General features: G+C 36.5%; 1 protein-coding gene across 8 annotated transcripts in view; it reads right to left on the reverse strand.

Moving 5' to 3' along the window:
- Positions 1 to 49: 49 nt before the first annotated feature.
- Positions 50 to 15,129, reverse strand: part of LOC106874195 (serine/threonine-protein kinase A-Raf) — a 79,325-nt gene continuing 64,245 nt past the window's right edge. For 6 of the 8 annotated variants that reach the window (XM_089348394.1, XM_089348392.1, XM_089348415.1 and 3 more), the window contains 6 exons: positions 12,222 to 12,398; positions 10,421 to 10,467; positions 6,542 to 6,660; positions 6,211 to 6,342; positions 5,846 to 5,980; positions 3,842 to 4,196 (listed from right to left, as the gene is read on the reverse strand). In XM_089348394.1, coding sequence (XP_089204520.1) covers positions 4,017 to 4,196; positions 5,846 to 5,980; positions 6,211 to 6,342; positions 6,542 to 6,660; positions 10,421 to 10,467; positions 12,222 to 12,398 — 790 coding nt within the window. In that variant the 3' untranslated portion in view covers positions 3,842 to 4,016. Of the gene's footprint in view, positions 4,197 to 5,845; positions 5,981 to 6,210; positions 6,343 to 6,541; positions 6,661 to 10,420; positions 10,468 to 12,221; positions 12,399 to 15,129 lie in introns of all 8 variants that reach the window. The other 2 variants (XM_089348406.1, XM_089348412.1) reach the window with 2 other exon arrangements.

Genomic DNA, 15,129 nt, shown 5'->3' on the forward strand with positions numbered 1-15,129 from the left:
AAGATATTAGAAAAATTAGAATGGAATAAAAACAAAGTGAACAAACACAACAGTTTTTACAGAACTTCATTGTAACATCTTTACAACTTATGTGAAATATATAAAATGAAATAGCCTGTCCTGAAGTTGATATAAATAATACATTTCATCAGTCCTCATATATTAACAGTCTTCATTTTCATGTTTTCCGGGTTTTTTTTTTAAAGTGTTTCTTAAATTTTACTTTTTTTTTTGAAAATATTTTTTTAAAGTATTTTTTTAAAAAAAACGTCCATTTTTCATTTCCAGAGTATTTTAGTCAGAGTTAGGATGCTCAGGACAGAAAAAAAAGGTTCTTTTTTTTTTCCTCCACTGATCTTCCATACACACATCCATATTCTAACATGCATCATATATTTGTTCTCCTCCTTTTCATCAATAGAATTTGTCTGCAGATGTTTGTTAATAGTAAGAGGGAAGGGGGGGGGGGGGGACAGCAAGCAAGAGCAGAGATGAGCAGGAACTCGATGGCATCACTTGCAGATTTGGTGGCAGGGCTGGCAACATCTGGCACTAGAACTGAATGAGCATGGGGGGGGGGGGGGGTCAGGGGATCAAGGGTGCCCGCATGCAAGACTTCTGATTCATCAGCCATTTCACTGATAATGAAATGTATGGTGGGTGAGATAGAAGATTACAGGAAACCAACAACATTGGGAAAGAATTGTAGCAAAGAAGAACTCTCAGAAGAAAGAATTAATAGTAAGAACAAGAAATTTGAATTCAAAGCAACATTAGTTGAAGAGTAAAGAGAGGAAGATAGACATTTTCTATAGAGAATAAGAGAAATTGTGGAATGAATAAGATATAAGGGGAAAATATAAATTTTGGTATCAGCATTAAAATGGTATCCAATACAAGTTTAAAGGGAGGAGCAAGCTGAAGAATTTTTTTTTCATTAAAGGAGAATATTTAAAAGAATAAACATCACTGCTACATATTTGTCAAAGAAAATGTTGGTCTTAAGCTAAGAATACTAACAGAAAATGTCCAATCTAAAACTAATTCACCAAATATATCTTTAAAATTTTTTATTTAGGAAAAAAAGTTACGGTAGGCATCATAATGTTTGTTTTTAAAGAATACCCCCCTACCTACACACACACACACACACACTCTGTGAATGCAAACAAAAGGAGTTTGTAACGATCTTAACATTTCTTTTATAATATGTCATGAAGCTAATATTTTTTTCGATTTTTAAAAAATATTAAAAAAAAAAAATGACTTTGATGCAACCAAATGAAATTCCCACTTTTAAAAGTTGTAGACAATTAAAAAGAGCAGCCTGTGGCTTGAAGAGGGTACTGATATATTTGCATACTATTAAATAAAAATGATATAGAAAGTTTGGACTGTTCATTTTGTGTAATAACAACACCAGCAAACAAATCAGAGAGGAACATAGAAAGCAAAATTTCAAAATGTTTCATCACCAACTTAATGTTAACTGTAATAGCAATATAAAATAATGTATTATATTGTTTTCAAGCCTTATCATTATCATCATCATCATACACTAGTACAAACAGCAGGAAAAAAGAGGGAACTTAGATATTATTTAAACCTAAAAAAAAAAAACAAAAAAAAAAAACAACAGTTTGTATGAAATATTTAGATGCAGAGCCAGAGTCAAAATAAACAAGGAATATATTTTGAACATTTTTAACCTATTATCAAAAACATTATTAAAATTTAAAAGAAAAGTAAAATGAAAATAAACTAATCATAAGGTTTTATGTACAGAATTATTGGTTTACTTCATATGAAAATGTTTCAACAAATCTGCATCCACACTTTGCACAAGGCTGACAGCAACCTGCAGATTTTGGCTTCTCTGTTTATCAGCTATGATAATCAGTGGCCACAACGTGTGTGCACGTGTGTGTGTGAGAGAGTGAGTGTGCATGTGTGTATACACAAACACCTGCATGTGGTCTTTTGACTAAGATTAGTGTAGTTTATATACATATACATGCATACACACACACATATATCTATGCACACACACACACACATATATATATATACATATTACACACACACATAATTTATTTAAATAGATGTAATAATTTACAGAAAGGAAAAATTCCACAAAAAGGTGAAAAAGAAAAGAAAAACAAAAATTGGCCAGGATATGAGAAGTATGAAAATCAAGTCCATTTTTTTGACATTTAATACTAATGAATGGAGCTTGTTGAGAGTTTTCAATAGATTTGCCAGACTCAGTTAAAATGTTCTAAAAATGAATTTGATGCTATGAGAACGTTACAGAACTGTGGTAACTTAGCACCAACAATTAGGAAATTTCCTGTTAGAATTGCCAAAGTTTTAAAATTTATATTTTATTTTTGAAAAAAATATCAAACAAAACATTAAATTAGTTCCATCCTTGATTTCTATAGAATAAAATGTGGTTACAATTTTAATGCAATAGTTTACTGTTTAGCTACAGTAAATGACAGGCCTCTACAGCTAAAAGAACAGCGATGAAGAATGTTTGGGCAAGATTAGATATGGCATTAACTGCCATGATACAACTAAAATCATTTAACATCAGACATACGGATGTTTTAATGCTGATGGCATCATCGAAAATAAGATGCAATAAAATTTGGGATGAAGTATTTTTCAATATAAAAACACAAACTAGTAAGAAAAAAAAAGTATAACAATATCTGTTAACGCATAAGCCAGAGAATCAAATATTTAAGAGATTTAAAAAAAGAAGCTAGAATAGCAGCTTTATAGAGACCAAAATATTCTGAAGAATCCAGTCGAATCTGTCAGAGACATGAAGCTGGTAAATTGGAAGTAAAAAGAATCAATAACAGTAAATATAGCTGTAGAGAAAGCAGAGATTAAAATTCACCAGATTAAAAAGGCACAGGATATCTTAAATCTACTCAGTGATAAATCATTTCACTAATAGTTTTTTTCTTTCCTCTCTCTCTCTCTTTAATCAAATACAATGTGTGAATGTGTGCGCATATGTATATATATATATATATATATATATATAAATTTGTATGTGTATATATAAATATATATATACACACACACACACAAATATGTGTAATTGAAAAAACCCACACCCTCACCACACACACACACACATACATACACATCTATGCAAACATTGTAACATTGAAAAAAATATCTTTAGCAATCACGTGGAAATGGCACCAATGTTTTAGTATATAAGTTAGAACGTGTTTATAAAGTGTTAATGGACGAGAAGGAAGAGAGAGAATGGCAGAAAAGAAAATACACAAAGAAAATAAAGTGAATTCATGATGTTTCAATGTGTTTGTTGATGACTAACTTGTACTCATCGTTAGCTGTAATACTATCAATGGAACCAGTGATGAATCCTCGAGCCCAATCCAAGAGAATAATAGCAGCAGCAGCAGGTGATAACAGCAACTTACCTGTGTTGTTCTTTCTTGCTCATCCTGAAATGAGTGAAACTTTTTATTTTTTTCTCTCGTCAATGTAGCAATAATAATAGTTTGCAGCAAGGAGAACAGTGATTCAAGCTAACCCACAAATAACTTTGCTGCTGCTGCTGCTGCTATCTTCTCTGTTTCAACCAACAGTATAGACAGAAAAAAAAAAGAATATAGTACAGCCAGAAATATTGGAATTCCAGAAATCCATGCAATATTCATTGGATCTTCACTTCCAAGTAAAGAAAGACACGGTACTGTTCACAGAAACCTAAGTTCCCTCATTGCTTATAAAATTATCATCATCATCATCATCTTAGTTTCCACTGGAACGCTTTGACAGCAGTGTTAGGAATGAACATTAAACTTAAAATTGTTCTTTTATATATTTAAAAAAAAAAAAAAAGAAAAAGAAAAAAAGAAAACTCATACTTTCTCTCTTCATCATTTACCTAATTTTTTTTTTTTTTCTTCGATCTTACTGGAGAAATACAACACCCCAAACTGTTGATATCAACATTAACCTTCTCAGGTATCTAAATCATAGAATGTGAACTGTGCATATTGACAGTTGACAGGAGTTTTTGGTGATGAAAATACATTAAATAGATCCAAGTCATCGGATGACTGTGGCCGCAGTGTAGGCTCTGAGTGGCTTTTTTGTAGTCTTTGAAGAGATCTCTTCAGAGATTCAATAGAAGACAATATCTGAAAGTGACAAACAAATAAGCAGACTAATTAAATAGCAAAGAAAAAGAAAAAGAAAAAAAAAAAAAAAAAAAAAAGAAAGACTCAAATGAAAAAATTCCTTAGAAAGGATTAACATGAATTCACAATGTCTCAAAATTGTAAATAATGGTTGTGAAAATAGTCAATCAAACAATGGAGGGAATTACAACATCAACCCATCCACATTTCCTAGAGATTTCGTTAAGATTAGTGTTATGGAAACGTTATCACTCATAAGTGTAAATTATTAAGTAGCATATGCTTTGGTATGCTTTCTCTGGATTGATGTCCTTCCAAACGTCCAATCACTGTAGTATTGCATGCTTTTTTCATGTCACCAACATTTGTGAAGTCAGCATGCAGCTTTCAAGACTACAAACGAAGGCAACTTTAGGTTGAAATGAGAAATAGAAACGGGGAGAGTATGAGAGATAAGGGGACAGAGGAGGAAAAGTGTTTTTTTGCTGCATGACTGATCCCATTTTCGAAGAGAAGTAGGAGTGCTGAGATGGTATCAGGGTGGAGCTTCAAGGTATGAAGTAGGTAGGAATGAGTAGGACAGAAGGGCCAAAATACAGTAGACAGGATGAAAGAGAGATGATATGTTGTGGAAAGATGGGGAAGAGAAGGGCGGTAGGTGTAGTGCATGAAGAAGGTGGGACATATTGGCAGAAGGAGAAGAAAGAAAAATTGGGTGGCACAGTGGGTGGGTGGGTGTTCAATGAAAGTATAGGTGGAGAGAACAGTATTAATGAATGAAGGACAACAAATGAAAGGGGTTTTGGGTTGTAAGAGATATTAAGGAAGAACTGCAGTTAGGGAGGGAGTGGTGGGGTGGTCGTGGCTGCCTTGAGAAGGAAGGAAATTGGGTGAAGGGTTCAATTGTGAATTTCACTGAGGTGAACAGGTCTTCTTGGGAACAGCATATCACCAGTTAACCAGGCCCTTTTCTCAGTGAAGTTCAAGGTCCTGAGGTGAGCCCTTTATAATCTTGTCTCATGCCTTCCTGGGTTTCTCCCTTCTGCAATTCCCAGCCACATTTGTTTTACTACCATTAATTATAAAGGTTTCATCAAGTCATTTCATTAGTTTTCTTTCTATGTTGGTAGAGTCAGATAAGCAAAAACTTCATATATCATCATCATCATCATCATCATCGTCATTTAATACCCATGTTCCATTCTGGCATGAATACTCCTGATCTTTTAAAACGACAGTCTTTGAAGCAAGATTGACTGTGCTGAAGAGTCAAGTGATGAACATAGAATCTCTAATATTGGTTAAGTGGAAATCTAAACTTTGATGGTAAAATGAAAACATTAGCAATGGTTAAAAGTTTGAAAAATTGTGAGTATTGACACTTTCTGACAACAAAAATGGAATGGAGAATGTTTCCATCTTTTAAACTAAAGAAAATCTTCTGGTGCTTCAGCCATTACTTCTGCAAATTTGTGAGCAATAGTCCTGACATTACAAAATAAAGTATGCTAAGTAGAAATACAGTGTGATAAGGAGATAACCACCCATTTTAAACCATTTGAATAGGATTAACACATTAACCCTAACCTCCACATCTAAAACTTAATCACAAGTCAATGATTCCCATTCAAAAGTTTTTCCTTGCATACCTGTGGAAATAGAGGCCTTTCATTTCGATCATATTTACAGCACTCCATCATCAAACGTTTGAAAGCTTTGGGTGTATCTGATCTGGATTTACTGGGGTCAGGTCGTATATGGCCTTTACCAACCATGAAGAGGATCTAATTAAGAAAGAGAGAAGTTTTTCAGAAATTATGAATATTTTAATAGTAAAGCTGGTACAACAAATAGATAGCTTCTACAAGAAGCTAAATGCAATTGAGAAGACAAATAGTTCAATGATACTGCAACAAAGATATTTTTAAACAAAGGTCATGATTTGAAGAAGTCTGAAATCTGAAATGACTTCAAAATGTATATTGTGTTTGTTGGTTGAAAACTTTCCTCTTACCTGGTCCTTGTTGTTGATGTGAGAATATGGCAGTGAGCTGGTCATTAACTCAAAACAGACAATACCATACGCATACACATCAGATTGGAATGTGTAAGGGTTGTCATCTTTCATCCTTATTACTTCAGGAGCCTACAGGAAAAAACCAATATTTTATAGTAGTAGCAACATAGTTTCAATAAAAAAAAAAAATATATAATTTAACAAGTTTTTCTAATGTTTTGTATTTCTAGTGTAGTTATTCTCAAATTACATCCCAAAGCAAATATGAAACAAATTTCAAACTGATATCAAGTTTAACTGATTAGATTTTATTAAAAAACAATTTTACCATCCACAGAATGGAACCAGTTGGCTGTTGGAATTGATGGGATCCACTCCATCGTGCTTTCACAGTTGCAAGACCAAAGTCACCAATTTTGACAGTGAAGTCTTCTGTCAAAAATATATCTGGAGAGCAATAATTTAAGGGAAATCATTTTGTTTTTGTGTTAACATCTAATCAATAAATGAATTGGAGATATTTTTAAAATATTGTTTGTTGAGTTAATAGACAAGAGCTGAAGCACCTAAAAGCATAAACCATGGGTTTTATAAACATTTATTTAGGTTAGAACGGGTTAGACAGATTGTAATTAAACCATCCCAACATGAAGTGAATACAACAGACTTTTAATGAGATCAGCTTCTAGAAACATCTACCTATCTAATTCCTGTTCCATACTCGAGTATCACAACCATTTAATTATATTTGTATGTATATGTGTGCGTACATATATACGTGTATGTATGTAAAGTATATATACTTGCATGTGCAGGAGCGATAATATATACAGATACACGTATGTACATATACATAAGAGTACGTCTTGTATGTGTAGGTGTTGATATGTATAAATATCTATATACATGTTTAATATATGCATGTGTATACATCTTCACATATATATATATTCTTCTACTACTAAGCACTGACCTGTCCTTTAACCAACCTAACCTATATTCCCAAATCCTTCATTCCACCATTTTACTACCCCTACCCCCTCATTTCGGCTCTATCACTACATACCTGACACTCCTTTACTCTTTACCCTATCATATCTTTCTCTCTCTATCACCCCTACCTCCCCATTCCTTCTATCAATTCATCTTGACTGACCAGTACACTTTCCCTCTTTCATCTCTTTATTATCTCTCTTCTTGCTTTTCTTTTTTTCTTTTCTTCCTGTTTTCCATTTGACCTTACAAATACATCCCCAACTTTTAAGTCACTTTAAATAGAACCCTTCATTCAATAGCACCGTGTACAAACTCTATACTTGGAATGACCAATTTTAAATACTATTGGAACTTACTCACAAGGTACTGGAATCTTATATGTATACCATTCTGCCTAAATAATGGATCTACAGATGCAATATCCCTGCATATCTCACATGTATTTTCATTCCTCCACTTCACTCTCTTTTTCATATCTTATCTAAATTAACTATTGCTTAACCATTTTCTCACACCATCTCCAATGAAGGGATATATATAAAACATCCCGGAAACAGGTGTAAGACCTTCTATTTATAAATGTTCTAAAATCTTTCACAGCCATAGATTTTTATCTCATTCTAAAAATTTTTTTATATACACACATGCTGATATATGACCTACGTTGGACTCCTTATTCACATGATCACCGAACCTGGAGCTTAACTACAGTCTGTCCAGAGCACTTACTCAGCATTACCTGACACCTTTGGGTCTTATTGACACCATTACCTCTCATAACCCATATATATATATATATATATATATATATATATATCATCATCATCATCGTTTAACGTCCGCTTTCCATGCTAGCATGGGTTGGACGATTTGACTGAGGACTGGTGAAACCGGATGGCAACACCAGGCTCCAGTCTAATTTGGCAGTTTCTACAGCTGGATGCCCTTCCTAACGCCAACCACTCAGAGTGTAGTGGGTGCTTTTACGTGTCACCCGCACGAAAACGGCCACGCTCGAAATGGTGTCTTTTATGTGCCACCCGCACAAGCCAGTCCAGGGGCACTGGCAACGATCTCGCTCGAAAATCCTACGGGAGCCAGTCAGGTGGTACTGGCAACGGCCACGCTCAAAATGGTGCATCTCATGTGCCACCCGCACAAGAACCAGTCCAGGGGCACTGGCAACGATCTTACTTGGCTTGCCGGGTCTTCTCACGCACAGCACATTTCCAAAGGTCTCGGTCAGTAGTCATCGCCTCGGTGAGGCCCAATGTACGAAGGTCTTGCCTCACCACCTCAGCCCAGGTCTTCCTGGGCCTACCTCTTCCACGGGTTCCCTCAACTGTTAGGGTGTGGCACTTTTTCACGCAGCTATCCTCATCCATTCTCACCACATGTCCATACCAGCGCAATCGTCTCTCTTGCACGCCACAACTGATGCTTCTAATGTTCAGCTTTTCTCTCAAGATACTTACACTCTGACGGGTATTCACATTGACATTACACATCCAACCGAGCATACTGGCTTCATTCCTTGCGAGCTTACGTATGTCCTCAGCAGTTACAGCCCATGTTTCACTGCCATGTAGCATGGCTGTTCGTACGCATGCGTCATACAGTCTGCCTTTTACTCTGAGTGAGAGTCCCTTTGTCGCCAGCAGGGGTAAGAGCTCTCTAAACTTTGCCCAGGCTATTCTTATTCTAGCAGCTACACTTTCAGCGCACCCACCCCCACTACTAACTTGGTCGCCCAGATAGCGGAAGCTATCGACTACCTCTAGTTTTTCACCCTGGAATGAGATAGAAGTTGTTTCCTGTTTGTTTACAGTCTTTATTGCACCTGAACATCTGCCACAAACAAAAACTAACTTGCTAGTTAACCTGCCTTTGATGTTGCTGCACCTCTTATGTGTCCATAGCTTGCACCGGGTACATCTTATAGAGTTACTACCTACTCCTTTTCTACATACTGAGCAGGGCCATCTACCTGAAGGGGTTTGTGTTTTATCTACCTTCCTACTTATTAGGATTTTGGTTTTAGCTAGGTTGACTCTAAGGCCCTTCAATTCTAGACCTTGCTTCCACACCTGAAACTTCTCCTCTAGTTCTGATAGTGACTCCGCAATTAGGGCAAGGTCATCAGCATAGAGGAGCTCCCAGGGGGCTGAGGACGGAACCTTGGTGGACCCCTACCTCTACCCGGAATTCATTGCTGTACTCATTTCCAACCCTCACCTTACTGGCAGCATCTCTGTACATGGCTCGCACAGCTCTCACTAACCATTCTTCTATCCCAAGTTTCCTCATTGACCACCAGATAAGGGATCGGGGGACCCTGTTGAAGGCTTTCTTCATGTCAACGAAAGCCAGGTATTTCTCCTGCAGTTGTCTTACCAGAAATATAGCATCAGTGGTGCTTTTCCCTGACACGAACTGAAACTGCATCTCATCTAAACTGACTCTCTCCTGAATTAGTTGAGCTATGACCCTCTCCTTGACTTTCATTACCTGATCTAACAACTTGATACCTCTGTCAAAGGCTTTCTCCATGTCAACGAAAGCCAGGTACAGAGGTTTATCCTTAGCTAGGTATTTCTCCTGCAACTGTCTCACTAGAAATAAGGCATCAGTAGTGCTTTTACCTGGCACGAACCCAAACTGCATCTCACCTAAATTGATTCGCTCCCTAATTAGTTGGGCTATGACCCTCTCTGTAACTTTCATAACCTGATCTAACAGCTTGATGCCTCTGTAATTATTTGTATCTAAAGCGTCCCCTTTACCTTTGTAGCAGTTGACTATGATGCTGCTACACCAGTCATTGGGTATGACTCCTTCGTGTATCACCTGGTTCGTAATACGGGTGACTAGGCTATAGCCAACACTGCCAGATATTTTGAGCATCTCTGCAGTGATTCCTGATGGGGCTTTCCCGGTCTTCATACTCTTAATTGCTTTATCTACCCTGGTACTATCAACTCGGATAGCTGGTCCCTCTATTGGGTCGACATACGGCAGGCTCTCTTTCTCCCATTCATTCTCTTTATTAAGCAATCTTCTCTTTATTAAGCAGAAATTTTTAAAGTCCTTTTTTTTTTTTTTTAGAATTTTCAAAATAAAATTAAAACCATTCCAATATTAGTTTTCTCAAAAAAATCATAACACAAATGTTTAAAATCTCTAAATTTACAATAAAATTTTAAAAGGATACTGTTGGACTTCAAATCTCTATGAATGATAAACTTTGCATGTAAATAACTGTAAAAAAAAAAAAAAAAAAAAAGAAAATGAAAGATAATTTATTTACTACATGTTTAGCTAATTTTCACATCATTCTCTCAAGAAAAAGGGTTCCCGACAAATGTAAAGTGTTGTTGCCACCATTGTTATTGTGATCATCATTTTTGTCTGTTGTTTGTCTGCTACACGGATTGGATGAGGTTGCTTGCAACAGTATTCTGCATTCTGTGTTGCCTTTCCAGATATCAACCCCTCTTTTCAATTAAGCTATTTAAAACACAGATTATTCCAGGTCTTCACACGTCAAACGACCCTATGCTGCTGGATATCTACTTCTCATGGGTTCTGTGCTTATTATAGCCCAAATCAGTTCTCAACAGGAGGAGTATGTTTCACTTATGTCCTTTTTGGGGTTTGGTTTCAACAGCTGCCCTTCCTAACACTAACCATGTTAGAGTGTACTAGTCCTCTTTTTTTTTTTGTTTTTTTACATGTCATGAGCACTGTTGGGGTTGTTTGCCTTGTAACTTGCAAAGCAAAAGAGAACATCCATGATTGATGGAACGAATTTGTTGTAAGAGGATGGCAATGGAGGATAAGAGTAATATCAGGGTTTTGTGTGAAAAGGATGGACAAAGGGGTAATGGGGTGGGGGTGAGGGGGGTAAGGTTGAGTAGGTGGAGCCAGTGATGGGCTGGTCAGTTTGCCTGCCATACCAGCATGTGCTGGCTGTTTGTCAGGGTCCAAAATGTTCTTATTGGTTAGACAATTTTATTGTTGAAAGTAGGAAAGACAATAACAGAGACAATGTTAGGGAAAGGGGTTAAAAAAAAAGGGAAAGTGAAAACATGAGAGAGAAGATAGGGGTAGGGACGAACAGGAGGAAAAGGAGTGTTACCCCCATGTTATACATGGGTGGGTAGAATGGTGTGTGGGCAGGAGGAGAGATAAGATGATGATAAGGAGCCAGGGAATATCCAAAGTAACATGTCCAAGAGATTGTGAAGACAGGTGAATCAGGGAGGATGGGTAAAGGTTGATCCCCAGGTAACATCACTGGTATCCAGGTACAAACAAGATCATGTATGAAAAAACACTACTAAATAATATTAGGCATTGTAAAAAGAAAAAAAAAAAGAAAACAAAACAAACAAAAAATATCAACTGATGGGACATAAAACCACATATTTAATCACTTGCTGTTGATATGTGGTTTATGTCCCCCCAGTTAATATTTTCTGGGACTTATAATGTCTATAAGATCTCTTGAGTCAATAAAATATTGGTTTGCTATTCCTGATACTGTAGAATTTGCTCAGCTGTAGGTTTAAGTAAAAAGAGGTAAAAAGAAAGAAATACTTGAATTTAACTGATTTTACTAATTTACAGAACTAAAATAATTTTTAAAACAAAAATTGTACTAATTTTGATGTAATGCACAAAACCTACAGATTCCTTTATGGACAATTCACAACTCTTTTATGTAGTAAGTATGGAGTGGGAATTCTTAAATATTTGATAGAACCATCAGTTTGCTTATTCAAGTACAATCTCCACTGAACTATTTCATCTTCAAAACAACTCAAAATGCTAACAAGTCTTTCAAATTTAACCAAATACAAATCTCTTATATATTCTCCTCCTATAACATAAACATATTGACAATTTCATTTACTTTTGTTGTACTTAACCATTATGTAGCAGAAGCAGTTCTTTCTTTGAAATGGCTAAATAAAATTCGTCTTAAAATGAGAAACAAAGTGCCAACTTACTCCATGCCTTGTGAAGTTTGACGACCTATTTCAACTAGCTGAGACATATCATACTTGGTTTCTTCTACATGCAAACGTTTGTAAAGACTTGACCCTTCACACCACTGAGTGACAATCTGAAGCTGAGGTTCAATGGTATAACCCATAAATAATAAGATGTTTAAGTGTCGAGTTTTCCTGAAAAGAGAGAAAGAAAACAATGTAAAATAATATATCAGTCTTACGGAATAGCATGTTTTAAAGACATTTCTTGTTAGAGTTGATGAAAAAGATTAGGAAAAAGATTTGAATGTATCATCATCATCATCATCATCATCATCATCGTTTAACGTCTGCTTTCCATGCTGGCATGGGTTGGATGGTTTGACTGAGGAGTGGCAAGCCAGGAGGCTGCACCAGGCTCCAATCTGATCTGGCAATGTTTCTACAGCTGGATGCCTCTCCTAACACCAGCCACTCCAAGAACGTAGTGAGTGCTTTTTACATGCCACCGGCACAGGGGCCAGTCAGGCAGCTCCTGCATTAGAAAATATGAAGAACATGTATCAAAAGTAACTATCTTTCCAGTACATTTCTTGCCGGAAGAATGTGAAAGGTTTATGAAGGCAGTCCAACTCATGCCAGCATGGAAAACAAATGTTGAATGATGATGAATAAAGATTCATGGACTGTAAAACAGCTAACAATTTGAAACTTGTTCTACTGCAGGCAAGAGGAAGACAGTTTAGATCTTATGCAAAGGCAAGCTATGCTTTGCTGGTATAAGTAATGTAAAGAATGACAGCTCAGTTTCCTTGTTGAACCTACCTGAAATAAACTAGTCTTATTTAATTGAGAATTTCATCACAAATCCTGTTATTTTGAAGTTTCGCTAGATAAACAATTGACAAACAATTCTTAACATCAAATTTATTTTGTTCAACTTTCAAAATATTTTTTTCACTTCACAACTATTAGCCAAGGGAGTAGCAGAAAAGAAGTTTGCCAATGTTCAGCAACGTGCGGACCAAAGAACTGAAGTATTTCGGATTAAAAGACAGTGTGTGAGAGAAAACCGTGATGTCATAGGACAGAAATGTATCCGCATGGATTGGTGCCCCTGCGTTTAATGATTCTGCAAAGAAAGAGGCTTGGAGATGCCATTATGAAAGACTGCTGAATCTGGAGAATGAATGGGAGGAGGAGAGTCTGCCAAAGGTTGACCTAATTGAGGGACCAGCTATCTGAATCAACAGCACCCAGGGAGATAAAGCAGATTTTGGTCAAACCATCCAACCCATGCCAGCATGGAAAACGGACGTTAAATGATGATGATGATGATGATGATATCTTTTTTTACAAAAGAATAAAAAAGAAAAAAGTTTCACATTCACAGATTATGATTCAGAATTTAAAAGATTTTTCAGAAGATGAAACAGCAGAATAAACTATGCAACCAGCTGAAAACACATGCTTGATGAACAATTAGTGATATTGAGTTCTGAAAGTGATGAGAGCAGAAAGAGAAAGTGAGAAGGATTTAAAAACTACTTTGCTTCAACCTATTCGCAGTCTTTCCAATGAGTTGAACCACCGACTATTTCTCTTCATTTTTATGAATGAAACATTCCAAACAATAAACTGCAGAAATTTAAGTCATTCAGAATGTAAAGAGAAAGAAAGTCTGTGCTATGGTAATATGCCTGGAGGAAATTCAGGCACTTTTTGCTCTTAACATGGATTATGGCTAACTAGGACAAACCTTTTTTTTAACAACCTGTAGGTATCAGGTTTAATGAACAAACATGCTCTTTGAAGTGATGCTAGTACTTGCATATATGAGACACTAGCAGTATGTGAAGATGATTATGATCCCTTATTTAAAATAAGACCCCACCAGGGCTGCCTGCTTTCACATGGCTTCTATGGCGGAATACCTTTCGTAACATCAACTACTTTACAGTGTGTATTGGGTGCCTTTTCTTTTGTGTGCAATTGGTACCAGTGAGGTTGACAAGTAACTTGCAAGACCAAAGAGAAGAGGAAAAAGAAAGTTTTAAAAAACCCCCAAAAAACATTACTACTAAGCAGAGGGAGTAGGAGGTGGAGAAGTGGCTTCATGTCAGGTGTTGAAAGTCTACAGTACATTGGAGGGACAAGCACAAGTGTCCTGTTATAGAAGAGAGGTATTATATAAGGGTGGGTGGTAGTGGCTGAGAAGAAAATAAAGATGGTGGCGATGAGGTGCTAGAGCAAAGCCTCAAGGTACAAGAAAGGATCAGGAAGAGGGAAGGAGATGGTGTGCAGTTTCATAAGAATGTAAGGAGAAAGAGTAACAGATGGTTAGAGATGGGGGTAGGTGTGAAAATAGAGGGAGGGTGGAGGGGTGGTTGATTGGAAAAAACAGTATGGAGAGAGATTAAGGTGAAAAAGAGAGAGAGAGATACAAGTGGCTTGAGAAGGAGGGCAGGGGAAATGGTATGGGGGTACATAAGGAATTCAGTGAAAGAGGATGTTGAGAATAGCAGTTATGTGAGGTATTAAGATGTAGTATGGCAGAGAGAGAAATGACTGAAGGCAGAGGAAGGTGAGGGGGTGGGGGTAAAGAGAATCAGGGATGGAATATTCTACAGGTGAAAAAGAAAGAGAAGATAAAGAAACCTGGGTCATAAGAAATATAAAATCAAACCTAAAGCCATAAAAACTGCCTCTGTGTGTTGCAAACTAGTGCCACACCTTTAAAAAAGAGGGTTCCTTCATGGGAAACAGAGTGAGGATAAGTGAAACACAGAATGAACAATTCAAAAATGTCTTCACCTCAACCTTCTGGCACATGCAAGTCAACAAGCCTCTAGAATTCTTTACCACTACAAATGTGAAAAGAGAGGCAGTAACAACTGATTACAACAACATCAAAGATGATGTAGAT

This window comes from Octopus bimaculoides, chromosome 1 (genome assembly GCF_046866305.1).
Source record: "Octopus bimaculoides isolate indiv1 chromosome 1, ASM4686630v1, whole genome shotgun sequence".
In the NCBI taxonomy this organism is placed as follows: domain Eukaryota; kingdom Metazoa; phylum Mollusca; class Cephalopoda; order Octopoda; family Octopodidae; genus Octopus; species Octopus bimaculoides.